Genomic DNA, 26,349 nt, shown 5'->3' with positions numbered 1-26,349 from the left:
CACCCACATGGCACATGCACATAGCCACAGGAGCAAATACACACACACACACACACACACACACACACACACACACATGTGCACACGTGCACAAGTCCAAACATTCAAACAAGAAAGACGGAGAAATCATACTACAACCACCCACTACACATGCGTTACACTTAGAGAAATACAAAGTGTGTGTGACTGAAACTATTCAAATGACACATGACATATGTATTATTCACATGAGAGGCCAAAGCTTTTAAATTCAGACTCCATTTCAGAGACCCTGACCTGAATTTTGAACTCATGTAAACTAACAGGCTGGTACCTAGCTTTAGTGTCCAAGTTGCCCCTCCCCCTGCCTTCCCCCCCCCCACCCCCACGAAACCCGAGCTTAGCTCCAGTCTCTAGGCTAATCCCCAACAAGACCAGCATCTCCAGGTTACACCATCAACAAGACCAGCATCTCCAGGTTATTCCCCCAACAAACCTGCCTAATGACCACCAATGCAGAGGGGAGCAGAAATTACATTTATGATATGACTCCCAGCACCAGCCAATCATGTTAAAGGCTACAGTAGCTTTTCCAATCATATGCTTGCACACCCACTCCTGCTTGCCGCTTACTATAAAGCCTTGCCCCACAGACATTCGGGGCTCCCCCACTACCAAAACCATCCTGCATGATGGCAATGCATTGAGGGGGCCCTGAGTTAGCTTAAATAGAATAAAGACCCTACTGTGAGTTGGATCAGACCGGCTCCTGTCTATTTGGGGGAGAGGGGATCACTAGCATTTCCCTGGCACCACACACACACACACACCTTGGAGAGCTATGCTGAGGCAAGGCTCCTCAACCTTTCTACCACCTTTGAGCAAGGAGATCTCACTGCGAAGGAGAAATGGGTATGAACAATGATTGACAGGAGAGGGTCAGCTGATCAGGCATACTGGATTTTTTTTTTTTTTTTGTTCTGTTTCTTTTGTCTTGTTTTTCTTTCCCTGAGTTCTGCAAATACTTGAGAGTCTGAGTTGCTTTTTGGCCTCCCGTCCCTAAAATAATGGTTCCCAAATGTCAGTGCAAGAATCAAATAAATAACCACCGCTTGCTAAACTCTCAGAATAATCCGTGCAGTTTGCCAAGGAGAGTCTGGGCTGACAACTGGGCTAGGGGTGGCTCTGCTGTAAAGATCAACCTGTGCAACCCTGCCCTAGGAAAGATATCTCTGGTTTTCAGGTCACAGGGTAAAGGACTTCACAACCCAGCTTTCCCCTCAGTCACTGTACTGACCGCGGTGACCTCTACTGGGTTAATGATCAAACCATCCAGGCAAAACCACAAAGACAGACCATGCCCACTGCCTTCCGTCTCAACTGAGAAAAGTAACTTAGAGAAAAGAATCTACAGATAGGGCGATTATCCCCACATACAGAGCCCTCACAGGAAGGAAAGTTCCTGGCAGGTGCTACCGGGGATGTCTCCACTGCCAGAGGACAAAGGGAAAACTCACCCCTCAACTATTAGCTTTCTTAGTTTCCCAATTGAAATAAACTTCATCCGGGTACTGAGAACATGAATCCAGTGTGCTTAGCCATCAGCTAACAATGCCCAAGGCGGGGAGGGTGGGGGGAACCTTCAGAATATTTAACCTTTTACAAGTTCCTGATTCCTGAACCATGGGTTGCCATTTTAGTTAAAACTTGAAGGGTTTTTGGAATCAGTGCATTGAGTAATATGAGGAAAACTTTAATTTCATGTTTTCTTCTGTCAACTACAGTAGGTCTCTGCTCCCTGTGCTAATGTTCAATTACAGAGCACCTTAATTTCCTTAAATAAAATAAGCCTGGTGAATAAAGAGAGACTTGCACTCATCTGCTTCATGTCCTTGGTCTTAAGGCAGGGAGGAGAGAGGCTCGGAGAGAGTGGGCATGTTTGCAGAGCTGGGGCTCAATCTAGGAACGGCCCAGAGCCTCCACTCACCTCTCCTCCCAATTCAACAGAGCCCTAGCCAGTGAAATGGAGTCAGGGCCTGCACAGAAGTGTGATTGCATGCCTGCTCAGCAGCAGTCCCAGCTTGTTTCTGTGAGACACTCCTTCAGTGAGTCTTCAACTACCAGGACATAAACCAACAAGGGCAGAGGACATGGGGACCTGTGCTTGAAAGACAACACACAGGCACTTAGCAACTGGCTTAGGCACTGGAGAAGTCCCATCCTAAATGAGGAAGGGCCAGAGGCAAGTTTATTTCAACCACACAGGTTCTTCTAGAACTGAAGGCCAAGGTGGGGCAGAGGGCAGAAGGATAAGCCAAATTCCACTAAAAATCAGTTATCTCTTGTTTTAAATCCTGGGACTATTTAACATATCACCTCTCCCTCTTTGTCTCAGTTAATATTCCTCCCCCCTCCCCCCTCTCTCTTTCCCACCCTGGTGGGTTGTTGGGGGGGGGGGGATGTGACAGGGGATGGGATGGGACAGATAAGACAGTCCAAGATGTCTACCAAGCTCTCCAACTGCTTCTGTTTTCTCATAGAAATCTAACATGAGTCCTCCATCCTTGGAAGGGTTAGAGAGTCCACGCTAAGGGCAGGAAGAAGCCTGCACAAGTGCCTAGAGCCCACACACACACAGCCCACCTCCTCCCTCTCTTCTTCGCCTCTTGTACTCTGGTTGAAGTATTTCATAAATAGCTGGAGCTGAGGGCAATAAAGAGCTAAAAATACCAGCACTGAGGGTTTCTAACAGCAAACGGTGCAGCCAAGTCACGGTGAAGGAAGCCTGGAACTGCAGGGGGAATCAGCAAAATTCTCTAGATAAAAGTCGGGGTTCGGGGGTTGGAGGGGACGCCAATGGAGGGAGGAACGAACACATCTTCAGACTGGTCATCTGAGACAAATGCATCCACACGAGAACAAAAGACATTACCAAAAAGAGACACAAAGCAAGAAGCATTTGGAGGACCAAAAAGAAAAAAAAAAAAAACTATGAAAACTCAAACTGCGGCAGAAATTAAAGTCACCAGCAGGCTTGAGCCATCCAATTCCGGGTATGCTCATTAAGTTGGATCAAGAGATCAAAGAGCAATCGTGCAAAGTGTGGGAGCCAATATCAGATGACAGAAGTATTCACAAGCTGAGATAGAGAAAGAAAAAAAAATCCCAGCATATAACACTTTTTTTTTCTTTCTAGAATTAAAGGCTATTTTGCTCCCCAAATTAAACTTTCTCCCCCCCCCCCAAAAAAAGTGGTCAGGCGTGGTGGTGCACACCTTTAATCCCAGCACTTGGGAGGCAGGCCGATTGCTGGGAGTTCAAGGACAGCATGGTCTATATGGGGGTCTCACCCTGTGGTCCTCAGCCCCTTTGGGGTCTGACTGACCCTTTCCCAGGGTAGAGTATCAGATATTTACATTACAATTTTAACTGTAGCAACAAGAGAGTCATGAAGTAGCAACAAAAATGATGTCTGGCTGGGGGGTCAGCACAACATGAGGAATATATGAAAAGGTCACAGCCCTGGGAAGCGTGGGAACCATTGGTCTACATAGTCAGTGAGTTCCAGGTCAGCCAAGGACAACAGTTAAAAAAAGAAAAGGAAAGGCCGGCCAGAGCGAAGGATCTGCTAATGTTTCCACATGTTAACAGGATCTAAATCAGGACTCAAAAAGAAAAGCCCACAAAATCCCAGAGGAAAGGGTTTATATACAGAAGATCAGAGTCTGATGCATAGAACTTGTCAAGAACTAGCTGGAGAAACATCCTTGAGTGCAAGGTCATCAGTTAAAATCCAGGAAGAGGAAGGCATTTTCAGACGTGTCTCTTCCATCTCTGCAACTCCAGCCTTCCTCTGTGAGGCCCTGGGAAATGTGTCCATGGAACACTCAACCAACAGGAAAGACAACACATAGCAAGGCCCTCCTACAAGACAGAGCCTAAAGGAGCTGGCAGGAAGGTGCTAAGTGGAAACCATTCTCTGCCCTGAGAGCAATGGAAGGTTCCAGAGGCTCTTCCTCCAAAGATGACCTTGACAGAATCCCTGTGTGGCTGGTTATATCGAAGAGAGATTTACAACTGGTATAGAATTTGAGGTTGAATTATTCATAACTATATCAAAGATTAACAATGAAAAAAAAGTCAATATTGGCCGTGCAACCTAACCATGAGAGGCAAAAGTAAATCAAACTATATTAAACGGTTCATCTGTGGAGAAGATTCCACAGTTGCAATAAAGTAAACACTGGATATTGATCTCATCCAAATTACAGTACAATTACAATATGATTACAGCTGGCAAAAAAATGAGAACTGAGAAGCAAGGGGCAGGAGGGGATGAAAGCAAACTAAATGCTGGCACCAAAGGATGGTGCCTAAACCTGAGAAACAGATAAGTTACAGTGTCAGTGTGTGGATTAGAAAGGCACACCTGATACCCCCTGACAGCTCACAACTGCCTGTAACTCTAATTCTAGGGGAAGCAGATGCCCTCTTTTGTCCTTCAGGACACAGTACACATAAACTCATGTAGGTATATACATATTCACACACAGAACAAATAAACAAACACGTTTTTACAAAAAGGAAGAAAGAGTTCATTGGTAGAGCACTTGACAAGCAGACGTACACTCTGGGGTCAATCATCAAGCCTAAGAAAATAAAGAGAGAGAGAGTGCATGCTCACTTCAAACATCTCATGAGAGCCAGTACCTACAATATGCCGGACCCTACGCTACATGCAAAAGATGTATCAGTGTACCAACCATAAGATGTTCCTTTGTGGGAACTCACTCTGCTTAGAGAAAAGAAGGACATTAACAGGTTGCTATGTCAGACTATATCTCAGGTAACTATTTGGGGCAGGGTGGGGAAAGGAACGACATCTGAAACCTGAAAGAATGGGACAGAAGTTGACTGTGGGGAAAAAGAAAAGCTTTAGGGGAGGAGGGGAGACCGATGGTGCAATCGCAGAAAAGGTTTGGGTGTGCTCACGACAATGCCTTGGGGTCAGTCACCAAGACTGAAAGAACATAAAAGAGAAAAGAGGCCACCCTCAAATACACCTCTCAATACCCAGCCAATATGACCCCAAAGGAAGGCAGAGAAGAGGAACAAGCTGAAGTAGAGGAATCCAGATGGACTCCAATGAAACGCATTCTGCGAGGCAGACAAGAGCAGAGTACCCCAGCATCACAGAGCTGCCTGATGCAAGAGTGGGCATCGCACACCAGCCAGTAGACTACTGTTGGGGGCAGCTAACAAGGTTGACTGAAGTGGAGACAGAGAAGACAAAGTCAAGATCATTTTGAAAGGAGAACTCAGGTTCTGGAAGGAATGAAGGTACCAAAAGAGTACACATGGTGGGACCCATGGCTCCAGCTGCACATGTAACAGAGGATGGCATCAGTGGAAGGGGAGGCCCTTGGACCTGTGAAGGGTTGATGCCCCAGTGAAGGGGAATGCTAGGGCGATCGGGGGGGGGGCACCCTCACAGAAGCAGAGGGAAGGCGATGGGATGGGGGTTTGAGGAGTGGAAACTGGGAAAGGGAATAACATTTGAAATGTAAATAAATAAGATATCCAAAAAGAAAAAAGAAAAAGATATCAAAGGAGAAACCCGGACCGGTTCCCACCTCATGTAGGTAGTATTTCAACTCTGGAGATGGGGAGGAGGTAACACTGTCCGTCCACAGACAGAGAAGGTACCAGAATAGGAGGCAGGATAGAGTCAGGGACACATGAAGCAAATCTAGACTTCGTTCTTGGAGAAGCAGGCAAATGGAGTGTTTGAAGCTCAAAACAGTTCAAAAGTGTTATATCAAAGCCCTGGGCACAGAAGAATATGCAGAGAAAATGGGGCGCAAAACCATAGCAGGAAAAAAAAAATAAAGTCACCATTCCAACATCCTACAAAGAAGGAAATGCTATCAAAGGACCAGAAAATAGACAGCAGGAACTGGGAAGACAAATTGGGAAGTAATTACAAGAAGGAAGTGAGCCCTGAGTGAGTTTCAAGGAAGTAGCATCCATCCAATCCAAGTAGCATTCCCAAGCTAGGGAAATAAAGCATTGTAGAAAAGAGACAGAAGAAAACCCCGGGATTCCACTCACGGGCCACTGTGACTCGCTGTGCAGGGGCACAGGACTCTGTCTCAGAGTGCTCATCTAGAACACGGGACACAGGAGAGGTGGGGTTCTCAAACCCCAGTTCTCAACGATGAAGCACAAACCACCGACCATTTTGCTCATCCTCCTCCGATGACCTAAGGATCCCGAATAGTGACCCTCAAGGACGTCCCATCCCGCCAAGCTTAGTAAGAGGTCTCCTGGAGAGCAACCAGGAAACCCTGGGACCCACCTGTGAACCAAAAAAGGCTCTGATGGGCAAGCTTCCCACGCTGGAAGCAGACAATGTCCTGGCAGAGAAAACAAGGTTTGTGAGCACGGGGCAGAACTGTTTTATCCGGCTGCTGTGTTTTTCTAGCTCAGGGCCTGTGGGAAGAAAGGAATGCAATGAAGCTAGAATGTCTCATTTGGCTGATGCAGAGACACAGGAGAGGTGGGGTTCTCAAATCCCAGTTCTCAACGATGAAGCACAGATCACCAACCATTTTGCTCATCCAATTCCTCCAAATCAAACACATCTGAGAATAAAATCACAAATTTCTAAACCCATGACTTTAAACCACAGGTGGTCCTTTTAAAATATGCAACTGGCACAGACCGAACCCATTCACGGACCATAAGGCTTCGCTGCACATATACATCCTGGGTCGATCACTGCAGTCAAGTTCATTAGCACATATACCACCTCCCACCCTGCTGGGCACCGCACCCCTAGAACTCACTCACCTCAACTTTAAGAACCAGCTGATGGTACCTGCCCATTCCCCCTCCTCCAGGGCCTGACAACCACGGTTCAGCGCTCTGCTTCAGTGAGTTTGACATTTTCAGATTCCACATATAAACAGTATTTGGCTTTCCTTTCTGCCTTATTTATTTAGCACAATGTCCTTCAGACTCATACATGCTATCACAAATGGCACAATTCCTTTTTTATACGGCTGAATAACACTAATAGGCATGTGCATATATACACATACATACACACATGCATACATATCCCCATAATACTCATAGGCATGTACACACACACATACATATCCCATAATAGTCATACACACACATACAGACATGAATATATATTCCATAATAGTCATAGGCATGTACATACACACATATATATCCCATAATACTCATAGGCATGTACACACAAATACATACCCCATAATAGTCACAGGCATGTACATACATACACACACATAAGTGAGTATGTACACACATACATACATATCCCATAATTTCTTAATCCATTTATCATTAACAGATGGGTATTTCCATATTTAAGCTACTGCAAATAATCCTTCAATGCATGTGGAAATGCAGATCTTGACTTCATTTCCTCTGGGTATATACTACGACTGTCTGATAGTGCGGAAGTTCTACTCTTAACCTTTCCTTGACCCACCATGCTGTTTTTCATAATGGCGCAGCAATTCACATTCCCATGGAGGTATACATGTGTTCGCTTTTCTCCACACCTCACAATCGTCGTCTCACCAACTTACCAATTGCTTAATAGAAGTTCTAAGACACTGAAGCAAGCGCTCTTCTTCCAACATAGTAAATGCTCAAAGTTAATAAGTAGTCTCATTTGGAGGCCTCATCACAGGGCCAAAGACACAGGACTTAAAAATCAGAAAGACTTGGGTTTAAATTCCAGTTCTAACTGTTCCCATGTGGTGTGTGTGTGTGTGTGTGTGTGTGTGTGTGTGTGTGTGTGTACGTACTTGTAAAACTTGAGTCCTAAATGGCAGGGCAGTTACACATGGTCATCGGTGTGACCTAGGTGGGAACCGTGTTCCTTATAGGTTTAGAACATTAAGTGTTCTCTTCCTTTTTATTCTAGAATATACGGCCATGCCTCTGAAGTTCTGACAGGAACAGTTGCTCACTGATAGGCTTTTTCTGGCCTGTTAAATATTTTTCATCCAAAAATATGAAAAAAAAAACTGGTAGAAACTTTTCTAGATATTTTTTTAAAGTGATGCAAAATACATTTTGTACACTATAGTAAAATGAAATACTATGGAAACGTCTTACAGTGGGAGCGAGGTGGGATGGCCCACACTCATGATCTAGTACTGTGGAGGTAGGGGACAGGAAACTCAAGTATTTAAGGACATCCTTCAGACACAGGGACATGACATCCATCTCAGAAGACAATCGAACAAAAATATTTTATTTCCCTCATGTGTGATGGTTTTGCTTCCACACCTCCCAGGGATGTGGCAGCCCTTGCTAGCCACGAATCTGTGAAACATGTTTATATAGATGGCAAAGTAGTTCTACACATTTTGGCCATTGTTCCTCAACACCTTAACATCCTTGCGTCTACCCGCAACACTGCCCAGTTAGTGGCCCTGGTTCCAAGGAAGTTCAGCTCTGAATCTTCCACCAAAGACAGCTATTTCTTTGTGTGATATTTACACTGAGCCACACGGCAACCTATAGGCTACAGAGCCACAACAAGGAAACACAAGCACACGGAGCTGGCAATGCTTTCCCCGTGAAAACCATGACTCTAAACATCTAGGATGACAGCGAAAGACACGATTTTTTTTTTTTTTGTCATTTAAAAAAATCTACGGAGCCAAAAAATTTAATTCAGCTATTTGGCTTGTGACCACTCACAATTACATCTTCAGCATGAACACAAAGATGATTTAAAGCACGGTTCCATGAAATAGTATTTCCATCAGACATCCTCACACCAGCACCCTGACAGCAGCATGCCATTCAAAGCACCCTGAGCAACATCCGAGGTCACCAAAATCCTGTTTTCAATCATGCCAACATTAACATTGCCTTGCAGAACATTTCCCCCCAGAGGGATCCTGACCCATAATGCAGTGGGCCACAGGAAATACACTTAGTGCTCCTATATAGCATCTCATTACTTTTAGCAACCCATGTGGACCAAAACTTAGGGCAGTGCAATTGAACAAGTGGTGCCTCGGAGCTAACAAACACGTACCATCAAGTTACACAGTACACAAGAACGTTATGGGCTTTTCTCCAGAACCGGCCACGTGAGGGGAGACCTACATACAAGTGCTGTTCAAACACAACCAGGGGAATCTTACCCAGACCGGATGGTAGAGGAGTATGAGGAGCCAGAAAAGGCCTCCTGGAGTCAGGAACATCACCTGAAGGACGAGGAGGTATCAATAAATACAATAAACAAACATAACGGCTGGCGTTGGGCAACAGAGAGCCCAGAAGAGGTGTCAGACCTGGGTCCCAGGCCTGACTCTGCGACAAGCGTCTGACCTTGACCAAGTCATTCTAACCTTCCAGGCTCTCCATTTTCCTTTCGTTAGAACTTGGTTAGGTAGGTCGGTCAGTGGGCCAGACTCTTGCTGCACACCAGGACGGCCCAGCCCGGAGCTTTTCAGAAGCCTGGTTCCCTCATCCAGGAATGCGGTTTTACTGGATGGGCCTCTTTGTCTCTCCCAAACCTCCAGCTGTTACCAACGTGTAAACCAGGGCTGAGATTTCTCTCGCTCGAAGCAACCTCTCAAATCCCTGCCGGCTTAATCTTGGTATATAATAATCCTCCTGAGACCGTCTTAAAATCCCAGTGTAGACTGCATCTCAAACATTAAGCCAGCACCTTGGGGTGGGGATCGGTTCCCGGGCACCTGAAAATTCCCAAGCTGGTGCCAAGCCGTACCCAAGGTTGACGCCCAGTGTTCCGGACCTGCATTTCCGGTTCCTATACAGGCAATGATGGATGGGAGAAAGAAGGGAAGAGGAGCTGGTAAGTCTCCCCCTCCCTCCTTCCCATGTTAAATTAAGAAGACAGCCGGATGCCAGAGGCTGCTGGTGACTTATAAATGGTCTGCAGACAGCAGTTGATTTCAGGTGAGTTTGTCCTTCACGTCCTTGCCTGACAGGTGGGAAAGTTCCAAACTGCTCTTGTTCTAAATTTAAAACCCAGTGGCATACTTCTCTAACAATGGCTCTGCAGTGTGTTCTCTGCAACTCTCAGTCAGAATTTGATTTGCATGATTGCCTGTAACATGAGCATTGCACTCCTCGCTCCTGAGGTTACTTAAATCCACTTATTAGGCACTGGTGGAGCAAACAAACAGTAATTAGAAACACTGCAGACAGCCTTTTAAACGTTTGCTGAATTACAGGTTTCCTGCACCCAAGCCCATATGCACAACATGTCCGTAGCGTCCATAAAATCAGAGCCTCAGAAACATGAGCGTGGACACACAAGCCATCTCGGAACCTCCTTGGGACTGCTAAAGATGGCTTTAGAAGAGGGCTAACCTCTGCCAGCCCTTCTCACAGCTAGAAGTCCCAGGTGAAAATGAACTCTCCGTGGGCCTGGAATAAAAGAGAAAGCCTCGGAGGAGCAGCCTTTCCACTTCCAGAAACCAAAAGCGCATCGGCACCACTGTGGCACAGTTTATACAATAAAGGCAGGTGATGCCTAAGGCTGAGAGGCTGAAGTGGGAAACTCAGGGCCACACAGAGCAGCGTTCCATCCTTAGTATCCAAGCCACAGCGGTTGGCTCATGGGACCTGCTAACCTCAGGAGTTGCTGGCCCTCCTGGCCTACACTGAGATCTTTGATGAGAAGTACGACTGCCCACATTCCATAAGAAGCGGCCCCTTGCCACCTTGCCAGACTAGGACCAGGCAGAAAGGCGCGGGTCACATGCTACAGCCGTCCTTACAAGAAAGACTGTTTAACTGAAAGTGGGCACTCCTGCTAATTAATGACTCAGACGGGACCCCTATTCCTGGGCACGGCTGGCTGAGGGTTGAGATGACTTCAGTGGCCAAGGAAAACCCCTCCCTGCGCAGCATGGGCCTCTCTGGAGAGGCTGGAAGATTTTTCTCTCAGTGCTAGCCAACAATAAACAGGAAGCGAAGACAAAGACTGTTTTCACCAAAGGCAGAGACCTACTGCCTTTATTAAGTGGTTCTTTCCATCTTGGCTTTAAAGGGAATCCAGCTATCCACTTTGGGAGTTGGAGTGGGGGTGGCTCCGGAAACAGCCTGAATGCCCACTAATAGCTGACCAAACAACCCCATCCCCCCACCCAACCCCCCACACACTGACTTACTCACTTGATGGATTGCTACATAGTATCTCAGGCACACACACACACACACACACACACACACACTTACTTGGATTGCTACATAGTATCTCAGGCACACATATACACACACACACACACACACACACACTTGGATTGCTACATAGTATCTCAGGCACACACACACACACACACACACACACACACACACTTGGATTGCTACATAGTATCTCAGGCACACACACACACACTTACTTGGATTGCTACATAGTATCTCAGGCACACACACACACACACACACACACACACACACACTTACTTGGATTGCTACATAGTATCTCAGGCACACACACACACACACACACACACACACACACACACACACACACTTGGATTGCTACATAGTATCTCAGGCCAGTCAGTGCATGGATGCCTCCTTATGACACATTAACACATGGAGAAAACTGCCGCCCCAGAACGCAAAGTGCAAAGTCGGAGGTCAGAGGAGGTGGTCACTTGGCAGAAGAGCACGCGGAGAGAGAATGTCCTTCCTTCAAACTCCTTCACAGCAGTCTGAACTCTCTTCTCCTCCGCCTGGCCTCCTTCCCCTTTAATAACAGACACGAACTTGGCGGAGCCTTATTTGGGGTTCTTCTTTATATTAATCTCCCCACATGCAAACAAAGCAACACTGTGTTAAACAGAGGGCTGGGGACGGCAACTCCTCACAATCCCGGTGTCCAAGTCCTACCACCCAGCTCCTTCGGAGATGACTACTGGAAGAGGCAGCCTTTAAGGTAAAGATTATGCTAATTAGCATAGGCTAGTAGGGTAGACCCTAAACCAGTCAGAAGAATTCTTGCTGCAGGAAGAGGTGCCGAGAGCCTGTGTGCGTGCTGAGGAAAACCATACAGAGATACAAGAGAGGGCATCTGTGTGCCGGCAGGGAGGCTGACCTGACACCTTGACCTAGGCCTTCCAGGGCTGCATGAAAAGAAGCATCTGTTGTTTCAAGACCTGTTCTGGGATGCTCTTACGGTTGCCGTAGCAACTAATAACAACTGAAGAAAAGGCAGACTCAACTCCTTGAACAAGAACAGCAATGACTCTTCCTGGCTTCAGGGGGCAGTGAACATGTGACGCTTTTCCCGTTGTTGCGGGGCAGTGGACCTGTGAGACTCCTGAGACTCTTCCGTGGCTCATCCTGACTCTCCCAGTCTCCTGTGACTCATGAGCGAATGGAAATTGCCAAACCCTGAATGCCCTAAATCAATTTGAGGTTGCTTTTACATAAAAGTAACTGCATAGGCTAATGGCAGCAAGTTTTAAACAACTAAATGTAGTGGTTCCAGCTGTAAACTCAGGAAAGCCATTTTCATAATGAAAATGCCGATGCTTTTTTTTAATTAAGGATGGAATTGCCAACATAAAAAACTAACAAGAAGCGAGGACTCACTCCTTCCGCTCTCAAATGAAACAGTTGAGAACACTGTGAAAGGCTTTGCAATTTGAATTACTGGAAACTGTCTAGAATTTAAACCTGGAACTTTCCCAGCTGCTCGACACTTGACACAGAGCTCCCAGGTTCCCAGAATCCCAGACCCTCTGATTCTTGCTATCACAGCCCCTGGTCCTGTGGTTAGAGCCATTATGCAGAAGTAAAGAGGATATCACCATGTCTAACTCAGCCATGCTAACACCCTACATGTATGCAACGCTGGTGATCCCGATGACGGTCTTGCACATGTCAAGCAAGTGACTCTACCCATGACCCAAATTTCCACACCTTTTTTTGCTCTGTGAATTTGGCCTTAAAGGGCGGATTAATTATATATCCTAAAAACCCATGTACACTAACACAAACGTGCATGGGTGTGTAGAGGTACGTGTTAACAGCTTAACATTATCTTTCAGCTATCATGAAAGGAATATATCAAAAGTGTTCGTCGGATCTCAAACCGCCCACGCTAACACTCTGTCTAAAAATGATCCTGTTCAAAGACAGGTCCCTGCATTTTCTGTATCACCAGACTATGTATTACCTCTTAAAATCGAAAGCAACTAAATGAGCTGAGCAAGGCGTCCTAGACTACCTTTTCTGTTTTCTGGAAACAGAAACTTTCCAATATAAGAAGCAGCTGAGATACAGAGACCTCTCCGCAGCATATGGGCTGGGGGCCAAAGAGAATGAGAAACGTACACACCAGCGTGACGGGTGACTACTCCAGCCACCAGCCACTAAAGATACACCTTTAACACTGAAAATTAATGCTGTCCTACAGAGAAGCAGGAGACAACATCTACAGTGTCAGGGATTGGAACACAGAGGAAGCAGGAGGGTAGTAATTTTGAGGCCAAACAGAGATACAAAGTGGCACATTGGGGGGGTGGGGGGTGGGGGTGATGACAAGAATTCCTTTAGGGAGAAAACAAAGGCTAACTATGAAATGTGGCCTGAGATTTATACTGACAGATAGCTCACAATTATAATTCGTTATAAAATGAAAAAGCTGAGGCATGCGATTTATAATAATCAACGAATGACTTCATAGATGAAACTTCACGCCAAATTCCCCTCGTTTATAAGCTCCCACAGTCCCTGTGCTGACAGCACCCCAGGACTGACGCTGGCCACTTCCTCCTAGAGTTCTAAAGTCTTGTAGAACACACACCATATTTTTAATACTTTTAACATTATTCCTTTTTACATTTACAAATGTTTTACCTACATTTGTGTCTATGCATCATATGCATGCCAGGTGCCCAAGGAAGCCAGAAGAGGGCATCAGGTCCCTGGAAACTCAGTTGTGAGCCACCATGGGGGTGCTTGGAACCCAACCCAGTTCCCCTACAAGAGCAGCCAGTGAGTGCCCTTCACTGCTGAGCCATCACCTCTCCAGCCCTGACCGACCCCTGGACCGCATTTTGTTTACTCCCTTAGACATAAAGTCTGGCAGTGAACACAAAAAAAGACTCTACTATGTGTTTGCAGGTAAACAGGATACAATAAATGCATGTGACAGAATATTACTCAGCTATTCAGTGTGATTTGTGATATATATTTTATAGGTATAGAATACATAATGAAAAGTTCCAGAAATTAATAACGTTGATGGCTGAATAACTGAGTACACTTAGTGCTAGGGAAAATTAGAAAAAGGTTAAAATGATAAATGTTATGTACATATTACCACAATGAAAGAAATACAGTGAGAGGAAGGACCGTTTGTCAGCAAGGCAAGTGAAAAAGAGTCTATGTCTGAACCGCATAAAGCTACAAACGTCCCTTTGAAAGGGCAGGGAAGCGGCTTGCCGAAGCTTTTCCAGGGCTTGTGTTTGGGAGGCAATGTAGCCGGGTGAGCTTGTCTGTTGCGATTTTCCAGCTTCTTTGTTGCTTGTTTGTTGCAGTTCTCCATGGTTTCCAAATTCTCTAGAACTGCTCACATAATCAACCCTTGCAAATACAAAGGGGTGTGGTATAGCCAGAGCAGGAGATGCCAGGCTTATCACCAGCAGGTTAAATGCGGATCAAAGTCAATTTACCTGGTGGACTATTCATGCAGCCTATCACTGTTGGGTGCTCGCCATCCCTGTGGCAGCCCAAACTCGTGAGTTAAAAGTTTTATCTTTATTATAAGGTAATGTTTTGCTTGCTTTTGTTTTTCTTTTTCTCTCTGGCAAGAAAGCATGCGGCTCAGATCTGTTGCACCACTAGACATGCCTCCGCCAGCCTTAGTGTCACAACTGATGGGCTTGCTCTGGACATACAAGTGACTGACTGGATCGTGAACAGTTGTTCTCAAGAGACAGTGAATGTCTTCAGGACAGGAACCTGGGACAAGATGTGGAGGTGACCTGAAGGAAACACCAGACTCACCATTGTGGAAGATCTAGAAGCAAGGCGATCAGAGTCGCACAAACTCAGGCAGATGCCACACCGAAAGGACTGCCATTATCACACATGCCATGAAAACACTCCCTGTCTTAGTGACCCCACAAGTGGGGACAATCATGCTTCCCTCCTGAATATTTAACAGGATGGAAGGTTCTGAGTCTGCTCTCAACAGGTGATCAATCCATACCATGAGCTTCCGTCCATTTCCTGTTCAAAGTGTCTAATAAAAATCAAACAAACAAACAAACAAACAAAAACCAACAGTGAAATGCTAAAAGTGTTAGTGTTAACAGGCGCGGTGACAGAAGCACAGGAAAATGTACTTTCTCACTGACCCCAGTGAGGACCTTGTAATAAAGTTCACGAGAATTTTCCTACTCTTTGTTCCTCAATAATAGAAAACTATTCATCACTATTTGTCAGTGACCTCATATACCAGAGAAACCATCAAGACGCTTGCATTTCCTTTTTTGATAATCCTCTTTTGAAATCTTGCATTCCTTAACTGCAGTGGGTCCTCAGAGTCCTCAGAAAGGTCTGTTACCCTGACAAGGATGAACACACTACCAGGCTAGCTCCCAAGCTTTGGGGGGAAAAAAAAAACTGATTCTGAGTGACTATGGTGCTCCCAAGAGAACCCAGAGGTCCAGTGTGACCAACAATGGGCACTGTGTCTGTTCCATGACCGTTGATCTACATGCAAACTTGAAGTTACCCACATGTCTTAGGGAGCTGATAGCATCAAACGTTGCATCAGATCAACACCAAACAAAACCCTCCCTGTAGAAAGGCAGCTCCTATCTTTGCTAAGATCAACCTCCTTCCCATAAAAAAACACACTCTGCCTTACTAAGCCATGAATACCAGAGAACAGTCAGCCGTTGGGAATTTCCTTTGTGCACAATAAACTACACAAGCTGAACTCGCTACCTTAGGGCTGGGGAGCTCAAATTCATAAGCATGCATATCAGCAATAAGCCAGGCTTGCCTGATGAAAGAGAAAATACAAACAACTTTGCCGGGGTCCATCACGTTGTAGAACAATGATTGTGAACCTACCTAAGGCTGTGACCCTTCAGTGCAGCTCCTCATGTTAGGGTGTGCCCCAATCGTAAAATTATTTCCATTGCTATTTCACAACTGTAATTTTGCGGCTGTGATGAATTGTAATGTAATTATATGATATGCAGGATATCTGATATGTGACGCCCACAAGGGGTCCTGGCCCACAGGTTGAGAACCGCTGCACTAGAACAAAGGGATGCAGAGGGTTATTCTGCACTGAGGGTGAGGAATCTGCCTGGGCAGGATCTTGAGGGCTGGGTAGTTCAGCATCTCTCTATGGGCTGCTGGGTATGAAGGAATGGGACTGACTCTGCCTCTGAGAGGGTTCAGTTCATGCTGACTCCTTCTTTACTGCTGGAAAACGGGCACCACGGAACCACGCTTGTAATACCTACTTGCCTGCTCTCCTTACCTCGGAACAAAGCATGGGGCACTTCCATTCTCTCTCCAGTCTTTCAAACCCATGTTTCTTGCCCTAGAGAGGTGTCAGAGAAGAACCAAAGAGGCAGAAACCAGCCTGCTAGGAGGATCTGGAAAGAGTATCTGGAGCCAACTTCCAGAGCATGACAGTGACTAGTCCCTGTGGGGTTCTAGCCGGTAAGGGCCTGTCCTGTGGGCGCCAAGGACATCCCTGCCAAGCTCAGCCAGAGTCAAAGCATCTTCAAACCATTTCTGTACTCTGTCGCTGTCCTCATCCATTTAGTGTATGTGTGAGAGTGTATGTGTGTGTGTGTACATGCATGTGTGAGTGTGCACATGCACACTCTCTTGAATTTTTGTTTTTCTTTTGTTTTTGTTTTGTTTTTCAAAAACTATGGCTCTCAGCTTTTCACACATGATCCTTTAGCAGGATCTGATAAAATCCGAAACCCCTTTCCCTAGGGGGAAAAGAAAACCTCAAAAGCAGAAACACGTAGAAAGAATTATCTAGAAGCTCTGAGAATCCCGAACCCCTAAGCCCACCATACATACCAGGAGGAGGAATACTCTGCAGTCTGAACATTTCTGGGTGACTGCCACATGCCAAGCACCAAGAAGAACCCACCTCAAGCTCAGCCCCCCACCTTCTGACTGCCAGCCCATCCTCCCACGACCTGCCTTGGTTCCCTGTAAAACTGCTGGGAACTTATTTATTTATTTATTTATTTATTATATGTAAGTACATTGTAGCTGTCTTCAGCCACACCAGAAGAGGGCATCAGATCTTGTTACAGATGGTTGTGAGCCACCATGTGGTTGCTGGGATTTGAACTCCGGACCTTCGGAAGAGCAGTCGGGTGCTCTTACCCACTGAGCCATCTCACCAGCCCCCATGCTGGGAACTTCTACCTGCCTTTGTGCTATCTGTTCGGGAAACAGATAGTCAGTACTTTGACTATCCTGTCGGACAGAAATAACGCAACACTTACACGCTCCCAAGCCCCTCCTCCAAGAGGCACCACTTCCTTTTCTCCTTCAGTAGCCCCTGTACCAGGGATCCCATGGCACTTCCTACCCTCGAGAAGTCACATGCCCCTTTCCCTCTGTTAGGACTGTCAGCAGCGTGGAGGGCATGCGTGCTCAGCAACTAAATCACGTTCCATTTTCAGCTTCTAGTAAAGTCCCCACTCAGGAGGAAAGCACTCCACTGAGGTAAACAAATATGAATCAGACACTTTTAATATACATGTCCCTAACACTCAACCTGCTGGGACAAGTGATGTCACCATAAACCTTAAAGGAGCCATGGCAACAACCTAGACACAAGGATGGACAGCAAGGGCAGTCAGAAGCCGGCGTGAACGAGGAACATGGTACAAGTCAGAAGGTTTGGGAACCAAGAGTTAAAGAGGGAGCAGGCGAGAAAGAGAATCATGGGATGAAACATACAGGGCGGTGGCTTTATCCTCTGGAAGATGGCTTTGCTCGTTTCTTGTTTTTACTTAGTAAAGTAATGGAAAGAATAAATAAGCAATCTCGACCTCACTGTACGTAGATGAGCACCAGCCTTTCGTCTTTATGTACTTTATAAACATGCACACCTGCACATGTGACGAGTGGTGTTTCTATCTTACTAAAATGTCTTATGTTTGCTATGTACCAGACCCTGTGCTGAATATGAAATCATTTAATGACCACTATTAATCATGATCCTTTTGAAAGATAATTATGGTTTTACCACTGTGAACAGACACCATGACCAAGGCAACTCTTATAAGGACAACATTTAATCGGGGCTGGCTTACAGGTGCAGAGGTTCAGTCCATTATCATCAAGACTGGAACATGGCGGCATCCAGGCAGGCATGGTGCAGGAGGAGCTGAAAGTTCTACATCTTCACCTGAAGGCTGCTACCACAACACTGACTTCCAGGCAGCTAGGATGAGGGTCTTAAAGCCCATGCCCACAGTGACACACCTACTCCAACCATGCCACACCTCCTAAGAGTGCCACTCCCTGAGCCAAGCATACACAAACCATCATAATGGGTGATGCTTGGCACTAAGACCATATAATTCACATGCAGCTGAACCAAGCAGAGTTTAACAGTTTTCATCTCAAAACTCCCTTCCTTCCTTCCTTCCTTCCTTCCTTCCTTCCTTTCTCTTCTTTTCTTTTCTTTCTTTTCTTTCTTTCTTTTTTTTCCCACTTGCTTGATTTATAGAAAAAAATTAATTTATTTTTCCAGTTTTCTGAGAGGTGTCCCTTTGGGATCCTGATTAGCACGCTAATAACCCTGGGACGTGAGCTCTTGCTTACATCATTCTCCCACACAAGTCTGTTCATGTTCTCAGGACAATCTGTCCTTCTCCTCCCAAAAGACCTGGAGGGTGACATTTCATATACCTGCTCTGGACAAATAAATCTGAAAATGGAGTGGAAAGGGGTGCCATTTGGGAAGACTAGGTCAGCAAAACGAGATGCAAACAACGATGTCGTCCCTCTGCGGGCCTAGAAACATGTGGTCGCTTGGAGCAAGCCAGGAGCCTGGCTGAGAAACCAGAGAAGGAAGAATTAAAGGGATCTGGTGTTCCGCTGAGAGCACCAAGCGGTGTGAAGGTATGAGGAGGAAGAGGAAATGGAACACTGTAAGGGGACAGTGAGTGCCTTAGAGAGAACCAGCGGGGATGTGTGGCTGAAGGAGTGAAGGTAATAGGCTGCACTGTGAGCAGTCAGTCACCAAATGCTTATCGGAAGCCCGGGATCCTGGGGCAGAAGGAATGGGGCCACAGGAGAACAGACAGGGAGTCCTGATGTACCCTAGAGCAGGGATGTGCACAGCATTGCCCTGTGGGTCAAAATGGGCTTCCGCGTCCAGCTCATCACAGGGCTAGGACCAGTCTGAGGTCCCTGAGGAACTTCCGGGAGCTGCTTGCGGGGTGTGGGGGAGCCTCCCAGCCTGCACAGAGGGCGAGACTGGCAGGTTCTCACTCTTGGGCACCACAGATGCCTTGGAAGAGCTAGGAACCTCCCAGAGTGTGGGCCCGCGGTTGGACTCTGGCCCAGGGCGAAGAGAAAAAGGCAGGAGAGGGCTCCAGCTGGTTACCACAGGGACAAGAGTCCTAGGCTTGTTCGGTGGCTCAGTTGAGTTGGCTGGAGAGCGCAGGCAGGGCTCTGTTCCATTGCGCCAGCATGACAGATCCCGATGAGAAGAGGCAGTCCATGGTTTTAAGGCGTTTATTTTTGTTGTTTTGTTTTGTTTTCGAGACAGGGTTTCTCTGTGTAGCCCTGGCTGTCCTAGAACTCACTTTGTAGACCAGGCTGGCCTCGAACTCAGAAATCCACCTGCCTCTGCCTCCCAAGTGCTAGGATTAAAGGCGTGCACCACCACGCCCAGCTTAAGGCGGTTATTGTATAAAGGCAGAGAGAGGGAGAAGAGTAGAGAAGCAGAGGAGGGCCGTGGCCACGTGGAGAGAGGGGGAAGGGAAGGCGGAGTGAGGGGGAGCAAGAGGGCAAGAGTAAGAGAGGCAGGAGCAAGAGAGAAAGAGAGTAAGAGCAAGAGAGGTGGGAGGGGATAAGCAGTCCCTTTTGTAGTGGGTTGGGCCTACTTGGTTGTTGCCAGGTAACTGTAGGGGTGGAGTCCAGACAGAATACCAGGAGCTTGGGGCATCGCCTACATGACTGATGGCCACACACCTGCCCCCCACCCCACCCACACACACACACACACCCCACCCCCACCCCCCCCACCCCCCCCCACCCCCCCCGCTGTGGGAGGCTGTAGCTGCTACAGGAACCAGGGTCCCAGGGGTCATGGCCAAACACCTGCTGTCCCTTGTAGGTGGAAGTCACCACCCACCAGGTCACAGGGTTCAAGACCTGTGCTCAACAGGGGATCAGGCTGTCTGTGCCCAGCTCATGGCCCCACATTGCCCCTAGAGAATAGGCATGGTAGAGCCAGGGCAGACAGGGCACAAATTCAATTTGAATTAAGTCAGTGGAGCCAAGGAAGGAGAAAGGCCAACCAAGAGGAGAAATGGAGGGTCACTTTGAGCCTATTCTGCCTTTGGACTTCCCAAAAAGAATAATTTTCTCTTTTTCTTTTTTTTTTTTTTTTTTTTTTTTTGGTTTTCTTGAGACAGGATTTCTCTATATAGCCCTGGCTGTCCTGGAACTCACTCTGTAGACCAGGCTGTCCTCGAACTCAGATATCTGCCTGCCTCTGCCTCCTGAGTGTTGGGATTAAAGGGGTGCGCCACCACGCCCGGCTAATAATTTTCTTTTTTTTTTTTCTTTTTCTTTTTTAAATAATTTGAAGGCCAGTCAGTTAATTTTAAACAGCAAACTAATCGCATAAAGTTCACAGTAGGGTAGGAATTTACATCTCTGGGCCGCCTCTCAGAGCTTTATCCACCAGCCATATGGAACCACCAGTGATTAATATTCAGTAGGAAAGGCATTTATAATCTTGTGCCTGCCATTCAAATGTGAAACATTTTCTGCTCCGTATACCCAATGATACCTGAATATATCTCCTGTTTAAAATACATTTATGAATAATTTTATGTTTCCTAGCAAGAATGATAATAGAACAATCTATTTTCACTGCTACACAGAACAAAAAAAAGAGGACTAAATGCTTCAATTAATCAAGGAATTTAATATGCTTAATAATAAATATCAAACAGTCATTATTTGGGCTATTTAAAGGGCCATTGGGGTCAAAAGAAGATTGTAACAGCTAGCATTTGCAGCCACATTTATTTTCTCTCTGTTCCTGACATTGACAGAGCAAACTTCCTAGACGCACAAATTTGCTTTGCTACATTAGAATGCTAGAAATCAAATTTGTTTTTCTTGATTTATATGCAGGCAGTCATAATAAGATTCTGTAATGATTAACAGAAGTAACAACCAAATAAATGGGAAAGCACAGCCTATCTCAGGTCACCATGCAACAGCAGACAGACAGATAGGAAAATAAACTATCCAAAATACCTTAGGAAAATGTGGTCCAGAGTCTGAAATGATCACTTTGGTGGTGTTTAACAAGGCTAGATAGAGATGCAGTACACGATGATCCTTCATCCATGGTGTGTGTGTGTGTGTGTGTGTGTGTGTGTGTATGTGCGCGCGCATGCATGTGTGTGTGTACACATGTGTGTGTATGTGTGCTTGGGTGTACAGGCACAAGAATGCATTTGCACACATGTGTCAGGTACAGCATCAACTTTATGATACCATGATCATAAACTGACCTGTGATAACATCAGGATCAAAAGAAGAAACTCCCAGGGGCAGGCGGAGTCATTCAGGACTATCCCAATTCCAGTATCTCCTCTTAGCAAACACTGCCATTAAGTCACCAGGTCTGGGATCAGCATTATAGTCTCAACTGATGGGGATTCTCAGTTTAGGATTGTTTCTCTGTGGTTTTGTTTTGCTTTTGTGTTTTTAAGACCCTGTCTCAAAAACCGAGCTGAGCCCCCAAACTCATAGTTCTCCTGTCTCAGCCTTCCAATGTGGGGGTTACAGGCATGCACCACCACCTGGCTGGTTTTGCTGCTCTGTTCAGAGCGGTCCTTACCAAACTAAGAAGTCTGTGATTCCAAGGTATCTCCTTTACAGACAACACCCAAGGAACGGTAACCATGGCAACCTCCACCCTCACAGCCCTGCTTTTCCTGGAGGAAAAGATGTCCAAGGCAGAGGACAAAGCTGCTGCAGTGAGCACTGGTCTTCTCCAAGTGGAAAGGTGACCTGGGTTACAGATGACCAGCAGATTAAACATGCAAAACTAGAATTAAAAAAAAAAGAGAGAGAAGGAAGGCAAGAGATGGGATGACATGCATAAATTACAGGAACGGGTGCCCATAAAGTTAAGAATTCTCTAATAAATAGACATTTTGACAATCTGAGCATGTTAAAATACTGGTGGCTTGATTGGATCACAAATATAAGAGGTTGTTATTACATGGAGGAGTTTTAAGTAAAACCTAGCTTATTCTCAATTATAAAATACAAAAGTCAAATGTGAGGTCCAATCTTGAACAGTTTTTTTTAAAACGCGATTGTTTCACGACCTGTCAATCAGAGGTAACACATAATAAAACACCAGCAGGCAGCAGGAATATTCACTTTCAGGCATTTAAATACGCCATGTGCATAATCCAGGTCTCTACCTCATTACTAGACAGTTGGTAGGTCCTAGGTTCTCATTTGCAATGTGGGGAGTTTTTCATAATTTGTTTAACCCTAGGTCTTCTAGTCAAAAGGTTAAAGACTACAGTCTCTACCAAAATGTGACAAACATTTGATAAGAAGAAATATCTGGATGTCGAAGCAAATACCTGCAATCCTAGCTTTGGGGAGGTGGAGGCAAGGGAGAGGCAGGAATTCGAGGCCAGATATGGGACTCTGTCTCAGAATAAATGCATAAACAAACAGAAACACCATAGCAACAACAATAATAAAGTACTTGCATTACTTTTCTAAAATCAAACTTAGAATATGAGAATAAAAATTGGTTCTTGGCCTGGAGAGACACACTCAGTGAGCAGACCGTCTTGCTGACAAATCTGATTACCTGACTTTGTTCCCCAGGAACCTTGGGGTGGACACAGAACCCACTGCCAAAGGCTGTCCTCTGACCTCCGCATGTGTGCACTGTGGCAAGCATGTATCCATGCCAAAAATAAATAAATAAATAAATAAATAGATGTATTTTAAATTAAAAAAACAGCTTTTCAATAAATAACTACTAAGCAGATATGTGTACACCTATATGTGGATATATATATCTCTATATATACCCATATTCATACATATACACATATACATATATATGTTCAGTCGTTCCAACAAGCAGTTGCTCGTAGTACCTATAACACCTGCGGCAAACTGCCCACTCCCAGACAGCCCAGTCTGTTGGGAAAGGTCCAATGATAACCAGCATGAACTCAGACACCAGAGGTCCTCTGTTCAAATGTAAGATCAGCCCCCTCTTAAATTACGTGATTTTGCTAAGTTACCTAGTCAGTGCCTCAGCTTCTCTGACTATGAAAAGAGATCACGGTGGTAGCCACCCACCAAGACCCTTGTGAGGAATCACTAAGAAGCGTACCCAGAAAAGAACCCAGCGCATTGTTCCTTCTGTAAGAACTGGCTCACTGCAATACTTTTATAATCATCATCAATATTAATAGTATAATTATGATCCATCTTATGGGAACTGAATGAAACAAAGCCCAACTCAGGTCTGTGTGTTCAAGTCCAAGTATTAATCAGCTGGTCATATAATCCTATATTTCCGTGTATGCCATAATTATAATCTAAGGCCAAGTATGCTCTTAGTTAACTACAAAAGGCTATTATTCGCCAAAGGCCAGTGAAGGGGAGAAATAGGGCTGGGGGTATGATCTCCTGCCACAAGATAAAGCCCCTTCTTTTCTTAGTGGTCTCAATGGTTCCCAGTACACTGCCACCACATCCGCAAAGGACATAAGAAAAATATACCCTTCCTGTTTGCCCAGAGACCACGGGAGGAGGAAAATGGAGTCAAAACATTCACTTTCTCTTGTTTGCTGGTCTAGAATCTCTGGTTGGTAAGGGCGCAGGAAAGCTGGTCTTCACTGAGCCAAAGCCATGGACCTGAGCAGGCAGACATCACCTAGCAACTCTATTGGCGCTCAAGTCCCTTCACGTGGTGTTTGCACGCGACCTGTCAAATCTCTACACTGTTAACCTGGAGCCCACTGCCAGCCACGGCCACTGAAAGGCCAGGTAAACAGCTGTGGTGCTGGGTTAGTTCTGAATAATGAAGGAAGGGGCACCCGCTTGTGTCACAGACAGCTCTGCCCGGATATTTGGGTTGTATGCAAAAGTGGAGATGCTGCAGGTACAGAGATATTTCCTCCCCCGGCAATAATTACTAACATCATCTCCACCCCACCCCCACCCCTGCTTGAGCCACCTGCAGAAGGTATACGCGACTATTACAAATTCAGGTTCTAGAATCTCCCAGGGAACCAACCTCCTCTCAGGCTCTTCAGACCTCAGAGCAAAGGTTTGTCCTGATTGCGTTCCTTCCATCCAGCACCTATGGATGCTCTCCTTTATGGCTGGTTGAACCCTTGGGAAGAGCTTTTGCAAATCTAAAGCATAAATCAACATGCCCTAGCCTCTTTACAGGTGCTATCTAATCTACAGTCAAATGGGAGGACTCTCAAACAAACGATCTAATCCAAACTCCAAAGTTTACTGACAAAGGAGCTAGGATATCGGTGATGAAGCATAACAAGAATAATAACTGACTCAAAGTAACCTAATACGTTTATATAACGTGGGCAGAGCACCGTCATTCTATATCTTCCTGCTTTGAGAGCTGAAGTCCTGTTGAATGAGGTTATTCATTTAAATCTGGGTTCTTAATGATACCTTGTATCTTCCAACTTGTGTAGCTCTAAGGCTAACGCTTGGAGGTTTTAATCTTTTGTGCCTCTTCCCTGGACTCCGATTCTACATCAGTGTTATTAATGGCACCAGAACGTAGCTCTCAAATTATTTCAAGCAATGAATAATTCTGTATGTTTAGGATCTGAATTTTATTTTCTCTGCCTACAATGGGATTAAGAGCAGCTAGGGCTTGGAGGAAGATTGAAAATCAAGGTCTGGACTCCTGTTGACTTCAAATGAGAAAGCCTGGTGGGGAGCTACATGATGAAGCAAATCATTAAAACTTCATTTATTTCCCTAAGATGTGATGTCCTCCGATCTGCTCTAGAGAAATACTCCCAATATTATGTGTGTAGTAAACTAAGTAAAATGTAAATTTATGCCAGGATTGATGATGTATGAAACAGGAGAATTGGGAGTTGGAGACCAGCTTTGGCAATAGAGGGAAATTAACTCAAAAAACTAACAAATCAAAAAATGTAAAACAGAAAAATTTAAATGATCTTTTAATTCTGTGGCCTCAATTCTTATGTTAGAAATAGACTCCATCCCTCGATGACATCTGCAGAGAGAGCTTCAGGAGGGGTGAAGGTCACATAGCTACGGCCAGACTCTCTAACGTGTCATGAAATGCAGGGAGGACAGGCCCAGTGGTCAGACCTCCCACGGCTGTAAGCAGAATATTTCCACGGAGAAAGCCAGGATTCCTTCTGATGCCGTTGTTATAGTGACTGATGAACAGTCTTTATTTTACTTAAAAACTGAATATTGACAGACATTAGGCACCATCAAATTTCCCCTTTCTCTGAATACTCTTGGTTATTCCGGTGACAGATGTGATATTGGATAACTGAAGGAAGATGATATTGAACAGCTGGAACTACCCATGATCCTCCCCACCTCTAACCCAACATGGGAGGGTCTTAATGTACACCTCACTCTCAACAAAGTAGACATCTTCCACAGAACAAGGAGAGGCATGCAGTCTTGAGGAAAAAAAAACAAAAACAAAAACAGGTGCTCTAAGCCCCTATTAAAACAACGTTATGTCACGTTCTACATCCAGAATACACCACAAAACTGCAATGGTAATTCTGCTTTTTACTGGGTGAGGAACCATGGTACTCTCCTGTTGTGTGACAGTTTCCACAAATTCCAAAAAGACCATTTATTAAAGACATATAAAAATCATAACCTGGCTAATTTGTTCCTCAGAGTCACCATTTATCCATACATCTATTTTTTTTAAGTATGCTGATGACTAAATCACCTTAGGAGAAATACAAGGAAACAAAATACAAAAATTGAAATAGAAGTTTGCTGTGATTTAAATCTACAGTGCTCGCTCCCTCC

The 26,349-nt window shown here is 45.4% G+C and overlaps 1 protein-coding gene and 1 long non-coding RNA gene across 8 annotated transcripts in view; one reads left to right on the top strand and one right to left on the bottom strand.

The window, feature by feature from the left end:
* The window catches only part of Ano6 (anoctamin 6), a 184,630-nt gene that overhangs the window by 135,581 nt on the left and 22,700 nt on the right, over positions 1 to 26,349 (bottom strand). For 2 of the 6 annotated variants that reach the window (NM_001253813.1, XM_006520231.4), the window contains exon 2: positions 9,186 to 9,248. The exons of 2 other annotated variants lie outside the window; for them this stretch is intronic. In NM_001253813.1, the coding sequence (NP_001240742.1) occupies positions 9,186 to 9,248 (63 nt within the window). Of the gene's footprint in view, positions 1 to 6,337; positions 6,472 to 9,185; positions 9,249 to 9,392; positions 9,596 to 26,349 lie in introns of those variants that run through there. 2 more of the 6 variants (XM_030248256.1, XM_006520232.4) reach the window with 2 other exon arrangements.
* Positions 9,820 to 15,433, top strand: Gm17546 (predicted gene, 17546). 2 transcript variants are annotated; one of them, NR_155277.1, is made up of 2 exons: positions 9,820 to 9,966; positions 14,849 to 15,433. It is a non-coding gene; the product is annotated as a predicted gene, 17546 (long non-coding RNA). The 2 variants fall into 2 exon arrangements; NR_155276.1 differs by having other exon boundaries at positions 14,845 to 15,433.

This window comes from Mus musculus, chromosome 15 (assembly GCF_000001635.26).
Source record: "Mus musculus strain C57BL/6J chromosome 15, GRCm38.p6 C57BL/6J".
NCBI classification, from domain to species: Eukaryota; Metazoa; Chordata; class Mammalia; order Rodentia; family Muridae; genus Mus; species Mus musculus.
The sequence above is the reverse complement of the archived record's forward strand: the minus strand, read 5'-3'. Positions and strand labels throughout refer to the sequence as shown.